General features: G+C 39.8%; 1 protein-coding gene across 1 annotated transcript; it reads left to right on the forward strand.

Annotated features, from left to right (window-relative positions):
* The first annotated feature begins 8,659 nt into the window (after positions 1–8,659).
* LOC108673924 (DNA-directed RNA polymerase III subunit RPC3) lies at positions 8,660–15,570 on the forward strand. Its single transcript, XM_018161812.1, has 10 exons — positions 8,660–8,854; positions 9,263–9,384; positions 10,215–10,360; positions 10,820–10,979; positions 11,795–11,962; positions 12,273–12,463; positions 13,108–13,267; positions 13,783–13,975; positions 14,707–14,874; positions 15,391–15,570. The coding sequence occupies exons 1-10, from the start codon at positions 8,684–8,686 to the stop codon at positions 15,562–15,564; spliced, it is 1,653 nt and encodes a 550-aa protein (XP_018017301.1). The 5' UTR covers positions 8,660–8,683; the 3' UTR covers positions 15,565–15,570.
* Positions 15,571–20,736: the final 5,166 nt, after the last annotated feature.

Below are 20,736 nucleotides of genomic sequence, written 5' to 3' on the forward strand. Positions count from 1 at the left end.
GGGTTCGAGTTGGCACATGTTTATCCCAGCCCACAACCATGACAGTTGGTGTTCCTCAGGGGGCAGTGCTATCTCCAGCACTCTTCACTGTGATGCTCTCGGATGTGCCATCTTCCCCAGATGTGCGCCTCATTGGGTATGCAGATGACCTTACTCTGTTCACTAGTGCTGAAAACCCAAAAACAGCACAGCGGAATATGCAGTCTTACCTTGACCAATTTGAGGCCTGGTGCTGCAAGTGGCATTTCCTCCTAAACCCGGAAAAATGCAGGTATCAATTGTTTTCAAATTACCGAATCCTTCCACAGATTTCTCTTCAGATTTGTACTTGGCCAGTTGCTTTTACACAGCATCAGTGAAATTTGGGTGTGACTTTTGACTCTCCACGCTTGAATTTTGCAGCCCATGTCCAATCAGTATGAACGGAGTGCCTTAAGCGCCTGAATGTGCTGAGAGCATTGAGTGCTCTGAGATGGGGGGCTTCAAGTCATCTCCTGAGGCGAGTATACATTGCATTCGTTCGTAGCAAGTTGGAGTATGGCTGCAGTGTCCTTGGAGAGCTCCCATCTACACGTATGAAGCTCCTTAATGGAATACAAAACAGTGCACTGCGCCTAATCCTTGGCGCCCATCGCACCTCTCCAATTTTGTCACTGGAGACAGAATGTTTTTTAACTCCACTTTGTCTTCGTTTTCGCTTTCTAGTCATGAAATGGACCCTACGATATTTATACTTGCCTGAGCAGAGCTTATTGACTCGTCTGCTGGGCTTCCTTGGGGTGGTGCTCCTATCAATCAACAGCCATTTGCAGCACAGGTGCAATCTTTGTTTAATGATCATGGAATCTCACTCCCACAAAGAGTGGGCACCCCTGCCTTCTCTCCCATCCCACCAAACATCTCCTTGTGTGGGAACATTAGTCTGGATCCAGGAGCAGGGCTTTCTGTGTCTCTTCATCCTGGCTCTTCCTCTGCTCTACTAGCTCATAGGCTAGAATTTACTTACCCCGACCATGTTCAGATCTACACAGATGGTTCACGCTCAGCTGAGGGCTCAGTTTCAGCTGGTGTATATGTTCCCTCACTGTCACTGGCAACAGGGTGGCTACTGTCACCAACCCACACAATAATGGGTGCAGAGTTGTTTGCCATCTACAAGGCACTGGAATTAGTCCTAAGTCATGGAGATCTTCAAAGCCGCCCAGTGGTTATATTTACAGACTCAAAATCCTCCTTTTACCTTATCAGGAACACTTGGCACCCCACTTATGCTTCAATAGTCTATAGAATTCACATGCTGCTTTTACAGAAAGGTCTAACTTCAGTCTCCCTCTGCTGGGTGAAGAGCCACAGTGGAGTGAGAGGCAATGAGATTGCTGACAGGGTTGCTAACCTTTCTCATAGCGCTGACAGATCTTCTCGTTCTATCTTGTGCTTTGAGGAGTTAATGTGCCAATTGAAACAATCATTCCTCGCCCAATGGAAGGAACACTGGAGCAGAAATGTCGCAGAGACTGGCAGTGGCCATTTTCGACTAACTCTTGAATACTCTATTGATCACATTGACTACAGCTGCCTCAGTCGGAGAATGCAGTGTGCAGTGGCCTGTTTGCGCCTTGGCCATGCGGGCATTGGTGCACACCGGGCGCGCTTTGGGATGGCACAGGACTCAACCTGCTCTGTTTGTCACCAGGACGACACCATCTCGCATTTCATGCTTGATTGTGTTAGATTTGCAGGTCCTAGAGCAGCCTTTACCTCAGCATTGGCTAACATTGGAGTCCCTTTGAACCTAAACACAGCCTTAGGAGCTGAGATCCCTGCAGCACAATGCCCTTTAGTATTTTCTTATCTATCACAATTTTTATTGCAGACTGTCACGGTGAATCTACTATGACGGAGAGTGATTTATGCATATAAACATATAAAAAACTTGCCAGAATATCTACCTTGCAACAGGATCATCTCTGGGCACAAGCAGCTTTTGGCTGAGAGGCTCAGCAAGTGTGGACTGCATTGGTCCTTAGTGTGTTGGAGGCAGCATCCTAGTCTAGCAGAGCTTCGAGTCTGCTGCTTTGCTTTCTCTTTCTGACAGAGAACAGGCTGGTGGGCTCATTTGTTGCCACAAGTCTTAACCCCAACTATAAAAAAAATAGCTACTTGCATCTAGTTTTCAAAATTCAAACCAAACTTGTGCCACTACTCTCCTCTCATGAAATATTTCTATAGTACATTCCTGGGCACAAGGGCAATGGGGGCAATGAGGTGGCCGACCAGGCAGCAGCGGAAGCACATTCCCTGCGGTACCGCACAAATTCACAATAACAAGACAGTTGAATATAAAGATGACGTCAAAGTGGAACAGTTGCTGGCTGAACAATACCGTATTAGGAATTCAGGGAAGGGCCTCTTCATTAGCTTAATCAAAGGGGAAGTAGGCAATTGCATTGGCCATGGGCCCTCAACAAAAATCGAGCTGTGGAAACGGCCCTGGCCAGACTGCGCACTGGTCATGCTGGAGTGAAAGCACACCTAGCTTGTTTCAACATGGTTGACAGCCCCTTATGTCCTTACGGGTCTCCAGAAACCATTCATGATTCATCACCTGCTGCTGAATTTTCCAATTAATGCCTCTGCTCATACTAATCTTACTAATGCATTAACTGCACTTAATGTTCCGGTCAATTTAAAGAATCTGCTGGGAGGAGGTCCTTTTTCTGATGTCACCCAGGATGCAATTGTTGATGCAGTTACCTCCTTTTTAACTTCTACCAATATGCTTTAGGTACTTTGATGATAAATTTGTTACTGGCCTAGTCACTAGGTATTCTAACCCTGAGTAGAATAAATTCACCTAACACTTGTGGGAACTAACAATCTAAATTTAAATTCCTTGCCGCACTCAACTGAGTGTTTTGATAATGGAAAGAAGAGCACTCTATGCAGTTTTAATAGATTTAGGAATGACTAGATTATGTAAGTAGGGACTGCCTTTTGTGAGGAGTGCTATTCTTACCCCACTTTGCCAAGCCTTCCCTAGCCTCAGTCATAACCCCGCCCACAGGAGATTGTGTTTAATTTAGTTGTTTTGCAATCAATGTTCATCTTTCTTCCTTTCACTGTCGAGTCAGAAGAAGCTCCAGGCTGCCCCCACCCTGGCTGGATCTTCAGTTAGCATAATGATCTCATGTGTGGTGCAAGTTAGGGCATGGGTGTGACTGTGACAACTAATACTAGATTTGAACTTGAATTGTTGAAAAGAATACTTACCTGATGACTGACCGTAGTGGTAGCATCCAAAGTTGTTGGGCCACCTCTCTGAGGAGGTCCATGTGTATATATATAGAGATATGATATGCTGTATAGATATAGATGATTATGCATATAGATATGCTTTGCAGCTCTGACTTGTTCCTTGGCTTTGCTGCGTTCCTCAGCTTGGCCGTGTTCCGTTGCTTGGTTGTGTTTGGCGGCTCTGCCGTGTTCCACGGCCGGGCCGTGTTCTGCGGCAGAGCCGTGGAGCACCCGTGGAATGCGGTGCATGCCGCCATGTCTTGTTCACTTCAACAGGTTTGCCGTCCATGCTGTTGTGTTATTGCATTTTATATTGTATTGTTCTTTTGTTCTAGCATGTTTTTTTCTCTTATTTCAAATTTTACTTTATTTGTTCTTTTTATTTATTATTTTTTATTTTTATTTTTTTTTCTAATTTATTTTATCACTATTTTTTTTATTTACATATATTTTTTTTAATTTTCTTTGTTTCTGTTATTTACTCTAATATTCATTTCATTCACTGCTTTTATCCTTATTATTTGTCTACATTTAATTTTTGCATCATTTTATTTTATTTAGTTATTTATTAAAATATTATTATTATTATTTTATTGTTATTTGTTTTTTCTTTTTTCCATGTGTGTGTTTTCTCTTTGTTTCAGGTTTTCATTTTCAGAGCTGTTAAAACAGTTTAAACTCATTTTAGGCAAGTGGCTATATGGACTAGTTTCCAGTGCTCCTATAAGAATAAATAAGAAAGAAAGAAGTTAGCTCCAGTGCAGGTGCGTGGTCTCTAAGCTCATCAGATGTTAAATCTGCATTAGCCCCACAACCACCAAAACAACAAAACAAACTAATGCACTCTGCCCTATCACCAGTCAGTCAGTAATTCAAAACTTTCAGCTTCCACCTCTGAGACTTGATAAAAATGGACATATTTTTGGATTGGTAGATACCAGATAGTCCACTTTCTCTGTCTTCTATGCCAGCAGCACAGCACCAGGCTGGAGATAGTCAGATAGTGGGGATGTTCTCCTGAGATTGAAGGCAGATCGGGCAATTTTGCTATTGATGCAGGCAGACAATCAAAAAAGAAACAGGTACCAACTTTGAAGGATTTCAATGAAACCAACTTAACACGTTGACTATGATTGCTTCATCTTGTACTATCATTTCATTTTTTGTACTTTTTTTAAACAGGGTTGCCAGATGGTCATTTTTTCCTGACAAATTCCATGATTTAGTTTTTCTCAATTGCGTTGGCCGGCTAAAATTTATAATAGGGGTACTTCCTAATTGAATTTTAAATACTGCAAAAAGAAAATAAATGGAATTTTTATAGTGGAACCTAAAAATAAACTAGTATACATTGAATTATTGGCCTTTTTTGGCCTTTTTTGTTCTCAGATTTGGCCAATTTTAGGCAACCTGAATTATGTACCACTACCTCCTGGAGAAATACATTTCGTGGTACGCATATGTACCAATGCGTAGTCAACGTCTTAACTAAGATCTTGAGCTCTCCTTACTGAGTCCTTAGAGGTCTCTGATGCAGAATCTGAAATTGTTTCTGGCCTTATTTCTGGATTACTGAAAGTCAATACAATGTGGTAATTTTGGTAGAGCTGCTAGCTGATGAAACCATGAAAGTCCCACCTCAAAGTTCTTTGGCAATGACCTTTCACTCAGTAAAGCCTTGGCAACATCTCCTTTTGGCTCAGCAGGAATTAAGCAAATCAGGAAGAACATTGCTTGGAATCTCCTCATTGTGTTTCTTGACAGTCCTGTAGCAGGTATGACTGAACTTCTGTCCTCACAAAAATAGGCTCTTGGAACGTGAGGTGCTGCCTTTCTCTAAAATCTAAATCAGACTTGCTCTGTTGGGGAGGGCTGATTGGGCCACTAGGTGGGGATATTTCAGATGCAGAGCTGCTCAGCTGGCCTCTGAGCTGGCATGTTGTTGTTGTAATTGCCCATCCGGGCAGTGGCAACTAGGGAGAGGGGGTGATAGGTCAGTTTTTCTGGGCACTCGGTACCACTGGTAGTTCTACAACCATCACTGGCTCACTGACCCACCAGAACCATTTGATTGCATTACACAACACCCTGGACAAGCCAGGTACTCATTTATCAACCAGAGTTGGATAAATGGCTGAGTTGACCATGAGCTGAGCTTCCTGGTAGAACTTGTCCTGATTGTCTGAGCTGGCATGGTCTGGCTATCCCAATACCTCAGCTGAGAGGATACTTAAGGCAAGTTAAGAGAAAAGGTAAAATCAAAACCTCATTGTTAAAGATCAGTTTTCCATTGGGCATCCTGCCATCCTATGTAAATCTGGGATATCAGCGCTTCAGGGTTATAACCTTTGCGAGCAAGCCATGGCAGTATTTTTGGCCAGAATTTTGGCCATAATGCTAAGGATTGCAAAGGCCCACCTCAAAGTGTGGGATGTAGTGGCCCCCACAATGTGAAAGATTGCACTGCCTCTGGTCGCTCAGCTCCTAAGTGCTGTAACTGTGGAGTGCATAGGTCCCCACACAGCAAGCTATGGAGGGTGCCCACACATGAAGTTTGAATCCCATGTTGAGAAAACAAGGATAGAAAAAAGAATTTCTTACAGGGATGCAGTTAAAGCGGTCAAGAGGTCTCAGCCAGAAAGATCAGCTGTGACCCACTGAGAGCAATCTTCCCAGCCTTCTCAATATTCCTGGATAGCACAGCAGCCCACCAATGGGCAAAGTTCTCAAAATCATAATAGGTTTGCAAAAAGCCAGAACACCATGGTAAAATCAGTTGCCACTCAAACCTGTGGAAGCAATGAATCCTCTTTTGATATGGGCAGTGTATCTGTTACCAAACTGGTTGAGCTACTCTCAAGAGTTTTGTGCCTTTGTGACAACATAGCAAACATCAATATTGTTGAGACAGTTACTAAAATTGCAGAAGACATTTTCAAAGCTCCTGAGCAGTCCACCATCACTACAGACAATGCACAACTCCCAATCAAACCATCACCAAAACCACATGCTGCATCACTGCATGAACCTGAACCCATTGAGACAGAACTGGTAATGATGGAAACTGAAATAGAACCATCACCAATAATTGGTGGCCAGTACCTGCTGAACAAAGCTAAGCATTCAAGCAAAACACAACCTCCTCCTACTCTGGGTGGAAAGATAACTAAGCAACCAACTTTACATCTTGATAGTAATCCCAGTCTTAAGAATGCATCCCTGGCCTCATCTCTGGATGCCAACACTCAGAATATGCAGCCATCCCCTATCATTGGGGGTCAAGGTGTGTGTGGCAAGCACAGGGCTGTGAAAAAACCTGAGCCAACACCTTATGAAGGTAAAACTGATCCTAATTCCAACAAGGATGGTGGTGGAACATGTAAAGGCTCAGCAGTGCAGGTTGAAAATTCCAAATGCCTCCCCAAAAGGAAGTAAAAATTGTACATGCCTCCCCATAGTTTAGAGAACAAACTTAGCAACTTTAAACTGCACTTATACTCAACCAAACCTCAAGTTGCTTGTTTGAGTGAAACCTGGCTGACACAGAATACAGAACCTCACTTTATAAACTACTCTGCAGTTTTTAGACACCAAGAGGGTGGTCAGGGAGGTGGAGGATTAGCTGTTCTGATTTGTAGTGACATCTCTTTCCTTGAGTTGACTATTCAACCTTTCCCTGGGGGTGCCCTGGAAGTCCAAGGCATAAAGGTCTTTCTGAAGAACAATTCCTCTCTTTCCATCCTGAATATTTATAACCCTAACCAACCAATCACTCTTATCTTCACTATCTTCTGCATTATTTTCAACAACTGGGGGCCTTCAGCCATTGTCATAGGAGATTTCAATGCTCATCACCCTTTGTGGGAGTCAACAAAGGCACTAAACACTACTGGTAGGAATTTGATGGACCTCTTGTTCCAGTGTCCAATGCTGGCTCTGCTCACACCTCCAGACCTTCCCACATATTTTATCATCTACCTCAACTCCTTCTCCACCCTTTATCTGACCATAATTTCAACAAAATCTGCAGCCAATTTCCTCCATCTCTACCGGCTCTTGACATGGGCAGCAATCACTATCCTGTCATCACCTCTGTTGGAGTGGAGCCTACCTCCACTCAGTTCAGGCGCCGACCTGATTGGCTATTTGATGCTGGATCCTGGGCAGCTTTGTACTCTGCCCTGCCCCAGGCTAGCACTGACGTCTCTTTCAACTTGCTGAAGCCGCTCAGAAACTTGCAAGAAATATAGTCTCTGCTAGCACCAGGGCATTCCCACAAAGTAAAGAATATGTCACACCCAAGTACAATAAGGTTTGGTGGATGCAGGCCTATGGTGATGCTGTTTGGTCAAGTAGAGCAGCAAAGAGACTACTCATTTCTCAGCCATCGCAGGTAAATCTTATTAACTTTAAGTGTTGTCAGGCCAGAGTCAGGTGGGAGGTGAGAAAGGCAAAGAAGGCCTCATAGAAAAGTTTCTGCAACACTATAACTTCTGACACTCCAACTGCCATACTGTGGAATTGGGTAAGGAAATTACCATATCCTTTCACTTGCAAATCACAACCATTTCTGATGCCTAATTTGATCCTTTCTGACCCTGTTTCCAAGGTGGCTGCCCTGGCAGATCATTTTGAGCAGGTTCTCTCCTCCCCAACTCCAACTCCTTATCCTAATTTTGTTGTCCTTCCCCTGGCTCTTGCTTTGAGTACTGACCTTCAAACTCCCCTCAATGCTCCATTTACATTGTATGAGCTAGAAACTTGTCTGACCTCCCTTAAAAATTCCACCCCAGGTCTGGACCGTGTACACAACAAACACCTTTCTCTTCTCCCTCCTGAATATAAATCATGGTTGCTGAAACTGTTCAATGAAAGCTTCACTTCAGGAACAGTCCCACATGAGTGGAAGACAGCACTAATCATACCCATCTCTAAGCCCAACAAGGCTTTAACCTCTACAAACTCCTACCGTCCCATATCCCTGTTGTCCTGTGTAGCCAAGCTGATGGAGAGGCTGGTAAATGGACAACTAAATTTCTTCCTTGAGCAAAACCACTCTTTTAGGGCCAGCCAGGGAGGCTTTTGACCTCGCCTATTTGCTGTTGACCAGGTGACAAGACTAGATACTGCTATCAGAGACCTCATGAGCAAGTCTGTACTTGTTTTTTTTTTGTGATTTTAGCAATGCATTTGATACCAATATTTCACTATGTGATACCAATACTGATGTGATATTTGATATCGATATTTCACTATGTGATTAACAAAAAGCATTCAAATGCATCTGTTGATGAGTGGTTGAGTTAAATTTATTACTTTTAATTACTAATTATAGCTTACGCTCTCTGCTTCATTACAGTTTTTATTTATTAAGCTTAAATATTATAAAATGTCTGTGATATTTAATTTATTCAACTCAATTGCATTTGAAAGAACTGCAAGTAAAATTGTTGAAACATTTTTTGACTCCATAGTAGCATCAGTTGTTAAGGCTTTGTACCGCTCCAGTGGCGAGTCTCTTCAGAGCATAACTCGTCTGACACATCTGCCCTCTAAACAGGTATATCAATACAAGTTCAGTTTTTGTTTTCATTGCATTTTTGTAATCATATTTAGTGAGAAATCATCAGGATTTTTGTTATAGACTAAGACCTGGTGTTATGATTTGGAAAATATTTTTTCAGAGTTGGAAATGTATTGTAGGTAATTTGAATTTAAAAATTTATTAGTATCTTATCTGCATAATTTGTTTGCTGTTCAATTGTTTCTTTGTTTTTATAAAATTAGAAATATGTACATTGTGGTTATGGTTAAATCATGATTTGATTAAATTTCCATTTAGATGAATGTACCCTTGAATTGTTCAATTGGCAAGGTATTTACTAAACACAAGAATTCATTACATGCCTAGTATAAAATATTCCACTATATCTGCTTCAAAGAGACCTTTTATGTGTTTTTTTGGCAGGTTTTACAAGCTTTAGTCTCACTGATACAACACAATCTGGCATCATTTGAATATACACCCCAGCGGCAAGTTCATTACCGCCTGAACAAGGCCAACATTTTCTACTTGCTTAGAAAGAACAAGTAAGTCATGGTAGTTGTTTCATTGAACAAATATAATAGTAGTAAATAGTAGTAGTTTAGTAATAGTAGTAAATAGTAGTTTCATTGAACAAATATAAATATGTTCTGAACTTCATTGAGTAAACATCAATATATTGTGAATAGTTTGCTTTGCCAGTTTTTCAGAAGTATTCATGTGTTAAATTTTAAGTTATAACAAATCATTGGATAGTTCATTTGTGTTTATATTCATCAAAATCATGTTTTATTATTTCTAGATAATGATTGAAATCTCTTACAATTACAATATAATTTATTATTTGCTAAAAGAACATTGTAGGTATGTTAATATATATCACTAAATATGACCATTCATAGAGAATACCATACCCTATTACTACTCAGCAAATAAATAATTTATTTATCTTCCTTAAACATGTATTTCATGTTCTGTTGATAGTGCACATCATAAAATATTTGCTTGTTATGAGTTTAAATACCCCTAAAAATAACTATGTTAAATAATTACATTTGTATGACAATAGTGAAAAGTGGTGTCATTATACTTAGCAAAGATTTGAAGGAGGCTTGCAACATAATTCTGGTCTATTCAAGAGAACACCAATGGTACTTAGGCTTATTTTATTTGTAATGGAGTTGAAGGTTGTGGTATGACTGTGTGGTTTCCTCCATTTACGACCATGAAATTTGTTTAATTTAGGTAGCAGTTTTTCTATGCATTTCATCCATGCTCAGTTAAGCTTTTGAAGACTTGGTGACCTGTCTGATAAATGAAGTGTAGAGAAAGCTTCCAGACCTTGACAAGTTGATAATCTCATTTCCCTGTTCAGATACATCCACCATGTACGGGAGAAGCTGGGAGTGGCAGCAGAGCTTGTGGTGGAGCGGGTGTTGGAGGAAGGGAGCATCACTGCATCACAGGTCATAGTGTGCACCACATGCAAGCTCCTCATGACTGACTTATCCTCTGCTGTTGGTGGGTCCTGTCATGTTGACAAGAAAATATAAAAAAAATTTTTTGTTGTCATGTGAGATGAAAAATTAGGCAGTGCCTTGTTAAATGCTATTAACTGTAATATAGTATAGAATTTTATTCAAAAGAAAGCTTCTGTGTTTAGTTTACTTATGCAAGTTTATTTTACTTCATCTGCCTGCTAGTTGATTCCACCAGGTCTTTTATAGTTTGTAATGATCCATTGAAAGCTTGTAATGTTGTTGCAGTACATCAGTTGTTAATTACTTATTTACAAACTGTATGCTCACAATTACTCTATAATACATGGACTCTTCATTGGTCACAATGATTCATCACAATTAATTTTGAAATACAAATTCATATATTATTATTAAATAAAGTTGTAGCAATGTTTTGTTTATAATTTGTTCATAAGCAAATTCCTGTACTCTGAATTCGTGTTATATGTCCAACCAATAGATAGGGCTAACCAGAACCCTGGTGATCGCCACATCATTGTTCGTGATGCGCTGCGGCAACTCATAGAGCTGGGCTACCTGGAGCGCTGTGCATCTCCTTCGTCGCCCGCTCCTCCGTGCTGTCCGCTACTTGTTAAGCCTTCCAGCGATGACAAGCACAGGCATGCAAACATAGTCTAGTGATGACGATAGTTTAGTGTACAATGAAATTTAGTGTACAATGAAAGTTTAATCTACAATGAAAGTTTAATCTACAATGAAAGTTTAATGTACGATGATAGCTTAGTGTTCTTTGATAGTTCAATGTTCAATGACAGTTTAGTGTTTAGTGATATTTTACTGTTCAATTATAGTTTAGTGTTCAATGATAGCTTAGTGTACAACGATAGTTTTCTGTTCAATTATAGTTTAGTGTAAAATGACTGTAGAGTGTACAATGAACTCCGTAATAAGTTCAGATTATTAATTTTGTACCCTTGCATCCAATATTATTGAAGTAACTGGAATAATGGAGCTTATCTGAGCTGAGAAATTTAAGGTACTTGACATCACTAAGTGACAGAAAGCATATGAATGCTGTGAGTTCTGCATCATGGGTGCTTTCTTGCCTGCCTTATTTGGAACTCAACGATCACAGTCGGAATTTATTCAAAATGCTCACCATTTCTCAATGTTTGTTAGTTTGTAATGAAAGAAGAAAGAAGCTCATAATTTCTCTGGAATATTTCATTATTTGTCTTGCTTAGATAACACTGAACTCAACATCTTTAAATAATACATTAAAATGATATATTCAACTGGATTTCTTGTGAAAGAAATTCATGCAATTGTTTACTGATTTGTGTTGATCAAGTTTTTGTCTATATCGCTAAATTATGAACTTGATTCTCATATAAAAATCTAGAAATTGGCCAGGCTGCAATATAAATTGAAATATTTTATCCTTCCATTGTGATTACCGGAATTTTTGTTCCAGGTTTCTCCCCGATGATCATTTGAATCTTCAGTTGATAGCTCAAGCTGTTACTGAAAATGTTGAGACATCTTCTAGTTCATCAGGAGCCATACTTCCCGATGCCTCTTCTTTTCCTGACGGGAAGATATATTGGAGACTTAATTATGATGCTTTCCATCTTCAGTGGAGGTTTGCTTTTTCTTATTTTTCATCTTCTGTATCAAAGCGCAATTAGATGAAGGCATTAGCGTGTATTAAGTTAAGGAATTTTGTGGTATAAGCCCTTAACTTTAAACCATGATGCATGGTATTAATATGACTCATGAACCTTGTATGAAGTAGTCAAGACGGCATGGTTGATACAAACCGAGAATATGTTAAGAACTCTTGGAAATGAAAAGATAACAATTGCTTCTTCTCGTGATAAGAAGGCGAATAGATGTTCTGAACCTATACTTGTTACAAGAATAAAAGAGCTCATAACGTTGCTGTGTTTCAGAGACACGCTACTAGTAACGAGTGTAGAGAAGAACGTGGGTGCAGAAGTGGGTCTGGTGTTCAGAGGCCTGCTGCAGGTTGCCTATAGCACCGTAGAGGACAAATGGCAGTCCGGCGTCTACACCACTGCAGCGCACGTCAAACACGCCCTCAACAGCGCGCCTCACCTCGAACATTGTCTCCAGCTTCTAGGTGATCCTTACGTTCTCTTTTAACATTCATTCATAGTCCAGGGTAATGGGCACGGTGCGAGTGGTGAAGGACGATGTCAAGACTATATTCAGTAGAGTTACATGCACGAATGATGAGCTAAGGCTTGTCAGCCCTACACAACTGATACAAACAACATCGCTATACTTCTAATAGAGATGGACTAGAAAAAGTAGACGCGTAACGGTGATTTTGTGTGGATGCAGCGACTTTTTAGAGCCGTGTGTTTATATGGTGATTGAAGATGGAGAAATCTTTTATTGCAATACCCGAAAGAAGTGATATGATCAATTGATGAATAGCACACAATTATATCGTATATATGTAGTTGTTACAAGATCATTAATGTAATTTTACATGAATTGTTTAGGAAACCTTATCATTATCTTCGTTATTATTCTAAATATAGATTACTCAATCTGCATACTGTGACAATAAAAAAAATTGATTTCTGTGAAAATGTACACTATATTGCTTATTCATTCTTTTTTTATGGTAGCTTTAAGTTTTTCACTTTGCTCACCCATCGAAAATTCTACAAGTGAAAATAGCTGGTAAAGAGCTTCGGCTGATGACCTTAAGTATGGGTAAGGTCTCACTGTATTGCATGTGTTTGTGGTGGGCAGGTGAAGGCGAGAGCGGTGGTTGCGTGCGGCGCATCGGTGTGGGCGGCGGAGGAGGCGAATACCAGATCGAGGTCGCGCAGCTGGTGGCTCACATCACCGCAGAGTTCCTCGCTAAGAGAATAAAGGAAATGTTTGGGTCCAAAGCCGCCAGAGTGTTCAGGTTAGGGTTGCTGTGTTGCTGCTGAGGTGCCGGAGTGTTCAGGTGAGAGGTGCTGTGTTGCTGCTGAGGTGCCAGGGTGTACAGGTGAGAGGTGCTGTGTTGCTTGCTGAGGTGCCAGAGTGCTCAGGTGAGAGGTGCTGTGTTGCTGCTGAGGTGCCAGAGTGTTCAGGTGAGAGAGTGCCAGAGTGTATAGGTGAGAGGTGCTGTGTTGCTGCTGAGGTGCCAGAGTGTATAGGTGAGAGGTGCTGTGTTGCTGCTGAGGTGCCAGGGTGTACAGGTGAGAGGTGATGTGTTGCTGCTGAGGTGCCAGAGTGCTCAGGTGAGAGGTGCTGTGTTGCTGCTGAGGTGCCAGAGTGTTCAGGTGAGAAGATGCTGTGATACGAGTACTTGCTAAATTACTAAGAAAGTGTTTTATCTGTGAAACTGCTTCTGATGAATTGAATTAATTTTCTCTTATGCTCATTATCTTCTTATTTATATCTTATATTATTCTCATTTTCTCTTGTGTTCCCCAGATTAGTGATGAGGAATCACATAGTGAGTGCCGACATGATAGCATCTGCCTGTTTACTGGACAAGAAGGAAGCTGACCAAGTGAGCAACATGCTCTTCCTCAACCAGATCCTCCTCGTGCACGACCTCAGGAAGGCCTCCATGCCCTCATCTCACACGCCCGAGCTTCTCTTCTTCAAAGTCAATTTTCTTGAGGTTTGCATTAAACGTTTAATTGTCCCGTGGTTCCCATGAAAAGTATTGCAGTAAAATTACTTGATGTTGGAAAACTCAAACTTGCTGAGAATTTATTAAAAGAGAAATGTGAAAGTTGTGACCATACAGGTTTTGTGTCTACTCTACAAATTTAGTTGTCCCGATCGATTATACTCCTGCATGCAACTACAGTATGGTGGAGCTGGTGTGCGAAACATGTTCATATGAAACGTTATAAATTTTTATTGTGATTTTCCTTTTTAAAAAGTTTAGGAACGCACTCGACCAGTTAACTTGAGACCAGTATTTTCCAGCCACGATCGCACACCTATTTTACTTAACACGTTGACTACGAAGTGGTACATATGCGTACCACGAAATGTATTTCTCCAGGACGTAGTTGTCATAATTCAGGTTGCCTAAAATCGGCCAAATCCGAGAAGAAATAAGGCCAAAAAAGGCCAATAACTCAATATATACTAGTTTATTTGTAGGTTCCGCTATAAAAATTCAATTTATTTTCTTTTTGCAGTATTTAAAATTTAATTAGGAAGTACCCCTATCATTAATTTTAGCCGGCCAACGCAATTGAGAAAAACTAAATCACGGAATGTGTCCGGAAAAATCACCGTCTGGCAACCCTGTACAAAAAATGAAATAATAGTACAAGATGAAGCAATCGTAGTCAACGTGTTAAGCATAAATTGCATTCATAAGGTTTAAATTGTCAGGTAGTGCGGCTGACGGCATCGCAGTGCTTCACTGAACTGTACAACCTGCTGCGCAAGCGCGAGCTGCTCACTGAGAAGAACCGTAGCCTCATGGAGAAGAAGACGCGCGTTGATGCCATCGTCGACAACATCGTCAAGTCTGGGGCCACGCAGGAACAGATTCAAGATGTGAGATGCTACTGTTTTAATCTATTGTTCTTTCAATTTTTGAAATTTTTACATTCATTTTATGCTTAACCCTTCTGTTGTTTTCATTTCCGATTTATGCAGGTCGGAAGACTACAGGAAGGTTAATAATTTTGCATGTGTTCTAGAAGGTTATAAATGGAATCCATAAATTTCGATAGTGTATAAATTCTATAGAGGACGATGTGATGTGGCCGTCAAAACAGCGATATCCTTGGTTCTTATTTGAAATAAGATGCAGCACCAAGGATGTCCGATGTTATATGATAACAACTATCGCCTGGCAAACTATTGATCCTTGCACTGTTAGGAGGTGATTTATTTTTGAGAACTGTAGCTCAGCGTTACAGTGGGCGTGGTAGGGATAAGATTCACTGAAATTTCTGTTTCTCTAATAAAAAGTTTCTATTGACATTAACTCGTAGTGTTACGTATATGATATATATATTTATATGGCTGTGTTTTATATTTTGAAATATATTATATATTTATATTCAGATCGAAGAAATGTTGACTGACGCCGAGCGCACTGCTGTGACCAAGTGGCTGAAGCAGCAGGACCAGATATTGACGGTCGTGAGCGGCATTACTGATGACATCTTCTTGTTCGAGCTTTTCTCCCGCTACTACTGCCATGTTGACGATCTCAGCGTGGGACGAAGTGCCGCGTGATCATCGTCTGATAGTGCCGCGTGATCATCGTCTGACGACATCTTCCTGTTCGAGCTTTTCTCCCGCTACTACTGCCATGTTGACGATCTCAGCGTGGGACGAAGTGCCTCGTGATCATCGTCTGACGACATTTTTCTGTTTGAGCTCTTCTCCCGCCGGGGGACAGACTTGTCATCTGGCTCCGACCTATGGTTTATGCCAATTCCAACTGCAAGCAATCGCGGTGTTCTTGTGGTAAAATTTCGTATAAATTCTAGTGCATCAGAAAACAACTCTTATAGCTGGTCGACTTCTTAAATTTCTGGCCAAGTATGATTGAAAATCGGGTTTTCATTAAAATATTCCCATCATTTGGGAATGTAGACATGGTTTATGAATTTTCATATGAGCTGGACATGATTATGACTTACACACTTCATCCACTTGATAAATAGCTTCTGAGAAATACATGTGCAGTGTCTAGGTTATGAACTTGTACTTGTGTTTGAGTAGCATAACACACAAATATCGGAATCTGGACTCATGATTATAAATTGAATTAAAATTTTTTCCGCCAATCTAGAGACAAATTTTCAGTGTATTCTCGTCTATTTAGAGGTTTCCAGCCTTCAATGTAAATCTAGGTTTACTAGTAGATTAGCTAGTGGGCCACATTGCAGGACTTGCCCACAACTAGTGCACTACTAGTACCCGGGCCACACCTGCGTTATCAATCTCTCTGAGCACCTTATTTTCAAAGCTTTAGAGTCAATATTTATTCAAAGTTGGATAAGTATTCAATGCCGACACCGACGTTCATTTCATCTAACCAAGATTTATCGCCGCGTGTTGATTTTTTCTCAAGTACAGCCAGAAGGTCGTTATTCTTAAACCAACCTGAAGGTAGTTATCATGGTTGTACAGTACAGGTCTCAGAATTTTAAAAAGATGATCTGAGTCCGATTTTTACACTTATTTATTATGTCTGAATTCTGCGTATTATTTCTAAGATAATCTGACTGGCATTTTCTCACTTACTTATCCTTGCCTGTTAAGCCATCCTTGACGCCTGTTAGGAATGAACCGATTCTCAGCATCTGATATGAAGAGGAAGAAAACACTTGAAATATCGAACACTTTATTGAAGTAAGCTTTTGTATAACATTAATTATTTGATCTCAGAATAACAAATCAATAGAAAAATTTTATTAATCAATCAAGTTTATATGACAACGTTTCAGTACCACAATATATTGTCTATGGGCTGGTGGCAAGAGAAGTTACGCGATCAACGTACACCTTGCTCCGGTATTGTGCCCGAAAGTTTTGTCAATAATCGAGTAATATTTGAGAGTTGTGATCGGATGCACCCTTATCTTGATAGTGACCCGGGCGCTCATTTCACATTACGAAAGGGTTTTATTCGCAATTGAAAACTATTACAAACTAAATATTTTATTGTCGGAGGCAAACCTGCTATTTAAAAAATTTCCGGTCTATGGCTACCTGAACAAACGGCACTTCGTCGAGGCTTGGAATGATTGAGATATATCGACGCTTTGTGATCCATCCAACCAACTCACGCATACTGAACACAAAATAAACTTGCGCGTTTCTAATACTCGTACATCGCTAATATATCCGGTAACTGCAGTTATCACAACAAGAAGTTTAACAATGAATGTTGTAACTCGATCTTGTTAATCAATAAGTTGGCCTCCTAAGCACGACTCGAAACGTTTAATGTTCAGATCAGCAAATCGCCTCTTAGTAGCTTTTCAACACAGGCTTGAAGACGCTGCGTTTGGGCATCAATAACACTTGAATTTAAAAATTATTAATAGTTATTGAAAAATTTGCACAGAGAGAAAAGGAAATAGAATAAAGGTAAGGCACTTAATAACTAGAACACTAAGATACAGTAGATGTTATAAGTATTTTATGTGATAATGCTAGCCTGCACGCAAGTTGTAAACAGTCAGCTCAACATGTAAGGCGTTAGGTGGTGACTTTTCTTTTTAGGTGTCGGTTGGTTTCCAGTAGCAAGTCAATCTCTAAATAGCTTATTCAAGTCCAATGTTCAAGCACATTTCGAATGATCTTATCTTGTCTGATATTAACATATCCATTAAAACGCTGACTACGTTTGCTCAAACGTACGTCACCAAAATAAAGCCAGCCTCATTAGTTTGGTAAATAAGTGTAATTAAAAGGCTTGGCAAGACACACGTGTCGGTACACATGCCTTCCAACTTCTGAAATTCTCAGATGTTATATTTCAAAGAGTCAGAGAATGGCAAAGCGCAATTCTAAGCTACAGATCGTATACTAATAATGACTTTACATTTATTATCGTGAAATGTATAAATGGTATAGGCTTAGCGTCATAACTTCGGCAGTTTACACGAGACATTTAATGACTGGACAAATGTCTTTCTTTATGATGAAAAAGCTTCGTAGTGGCACAAAATAATGGCAACATGTCATTTCTTAGTTACTGTCTTGTGAGAGGATAAAGCTTATAAAATACAAACCTAATAGTATTTTTATAATATAAGGACACAAACGGACACTCCTTTTCTTGAACATCATAATTTTACTTGTCGTAAAAAAACGCATAAATTTCATGCATGAGAAAATAAGTCCTCGCTTGAATGTATGTGCAGCGGAATGCATGCGTAAATAACAGGAATGTTTCTTTGCAAAGAATGACCGTCCTTCGTTATTCTAATGAAGCTTAAGACTGTAAAATTTTTTACTTAAACATAAAATACAACTCGGAAACGGTAACAAAGATTTAAAGAAACTCGATACAACACAAATGATGAATTTTATAGCCAAAATTCTAGCAACTATTCTGTCGTCGTACAAGTGTGTACAGAGAAGACAAGCGGTAAGCAAAAATTATAACAATATTGTAAAGACGATAAATGTAAATTGCTCAGATAATAAAATCATGGCCGTCAAATACAGCTGCATGTTTAGTCGATGCAATGCAACAGATAGAATTCAGTTCGGAAATTGTCCTGTGGGATTACGGCCGAAATTCATGAGCATAACTTTAAAATGATATGCTAAATTTCTTCAACATCTGCTAAAGTGGTTGACATGTAAAATAGAAAAGGATGACCAAATTCCTTTACTCCTTTCTATCGGCTGTCGTAGGAATATAGACCATAAATTCTATCCGTTTATACAACAAAAACACAAGATGCAGACTAACTTATGAACTACACATGGCATGGGCAAATGACTCAAATACAGCGTGAATATTATTAGCCAGTATTAACAATGACTAAATTTAAAAAATAAGCCGGATTATCAAGTTGCATTTCCATGCATACTGAGATCAGGGACCAAGCTGAATGTGAAGACGTATTCAAGTTTAAGAAAAACTGCGCCCTGCATCGGCGGTCGAGTAGTCAAGCGGCAACAAGATGAGAACAGCGAGTCGCGGGGTTCGAACCCGGGAAGCTGCGAAGATTGTGCGACGTCTCTTGTGAGCGGCGCTTACGATATGTCGCCGTTGAAGTGTTATCAGTCAAAAAACATAAGTACATGTTAACTGTTTGGAACTTATGATCGGAAATGTAGCAGTTGATGTGAAATTACTAATTCATTCACTGGTTATGACTATAAATGTGACGAATTTCAAAAATAGGTGCACTGATATTGCCTAAAATCAACACTGTGAAATAAGTAAAAATTCTCTTCCTACCACGAGTAGATTGTAAACATGTACACGATAAAGTGGTCACAGACATATTTGTGAACACAAATAACACCCAACATTATATACGACTAAGACACGTGAGTGAAACATGAGATACAATATTTACTTAATGTAATTAAGTGCAGCTTTTGTAATATGTCTTCGGAGGGCAGTTCTAGCATGGATCCCATAGATAGCATGGATCCTATAGCTAGCATGGATCCTATAGCTAGCATGGATCCTATAGATAGCATGGATCCTATAGCTAGCATGGATCCTATAGGAAGTCGTAGTGCAGAACATGCATCAAGGAATGCGAACATATATACTAGTAGGACCAGCTTGGCTTTGAGACACATTATTTCTTACTACACATAAAATAGCTTCATAAAATTTTCGGCTAACAATTCACTAAGATAATTTATACTATCAGAAATAAAATGTTTTCGACAGTATCTATCGGTAAAAATGTATTGTTGAAAAAAAAAATATTCTTTCAAGACTATAACAACACGTCTACGTATAGGACTTTCTTTTAGAAGATTCAGCCGCCGAAATTTTATTTGTAGTTAAATTAAATTGCTTCTTATTTGTAGTTAAGCACTGAAACTGGCGAGAATAGAACGGCACAAGCATACAGAAGAGGGTACAACAACAGGAATTAAGATACTGGCTAACAATAACAGGAACAAAATAAAACAAACACAGGTTAACAGTAACAGAAACGAATATGTTGATACGAGACGTCGACTGGCCGCGCGAGCTCGACTTCACCTGCATGCGTAACTGAGGCCCACTAGGGTGGACGCTCAGGAACAATGTCCCGACACTCAGAGGAAGCAGTGAAACTTAGTACAAATAGTGACGCGCTTCTTGCCTTAGTGTGGGTCATCCTGACCCAGTTTGGTCTAGACAAAGAGCGATGTTTGAAATCTTATAGGAACTGACGAGTCGAGCCTGCTTTCCATGTCATTTTCAAGGCACCGGCTTCACAATTGTATTGGATACAAACGAGAACGCTCACGTCAGGTCTCCATGCAACTAATTTTCTCAATGCTGCTATGATTGCAGTAAGTGAAGGGTGCGTAATATATGTTAAGCGCTAGAGGAAATTATTAGAGATAAAGTTAATAATGCGAAAGACCCAATGAATATACTAAAACAGCTACCACTTATCTTCATCTTATAGTAGTCTTCACTCAGCTTCAATATAAAATTGAACATCAATTCTTTAAAATTATAGAAATTAAAATAAAACATTTTTTGCGATCAATTCATAGCATAAATTTTGTTTGAATGGAATACAATAGTTGATTTAAAATTTAAGACTAATGCTGAGCAGAATCGGTCATTTATTAAATGAATAAAAACAAGTCTTAGAAGTCCTTGCACGCAGCTTAGTTCAATTAGATGGCATTAGTCGCAGGCGCTGCCTACATGGCAGGGGTCGACTAGTCCGATGTTGCATTAACTTCGTTCGT

Source organism: Hyalella azteca, unplaced genomic scaffold (assembly GCF_000764305.2).
Source record: "Hyalella azteca isolate HAZT.00-mixed unplaced genomic scaffold, Hazt_2.0.2 contig15604, whole genome shotgun sequence".
NCBI lineage: Eukaryota > Metazoa > Arthropoda > Malacostraca > Amphipoda > Hyalellidae > Hyalella > Hyalella azteca.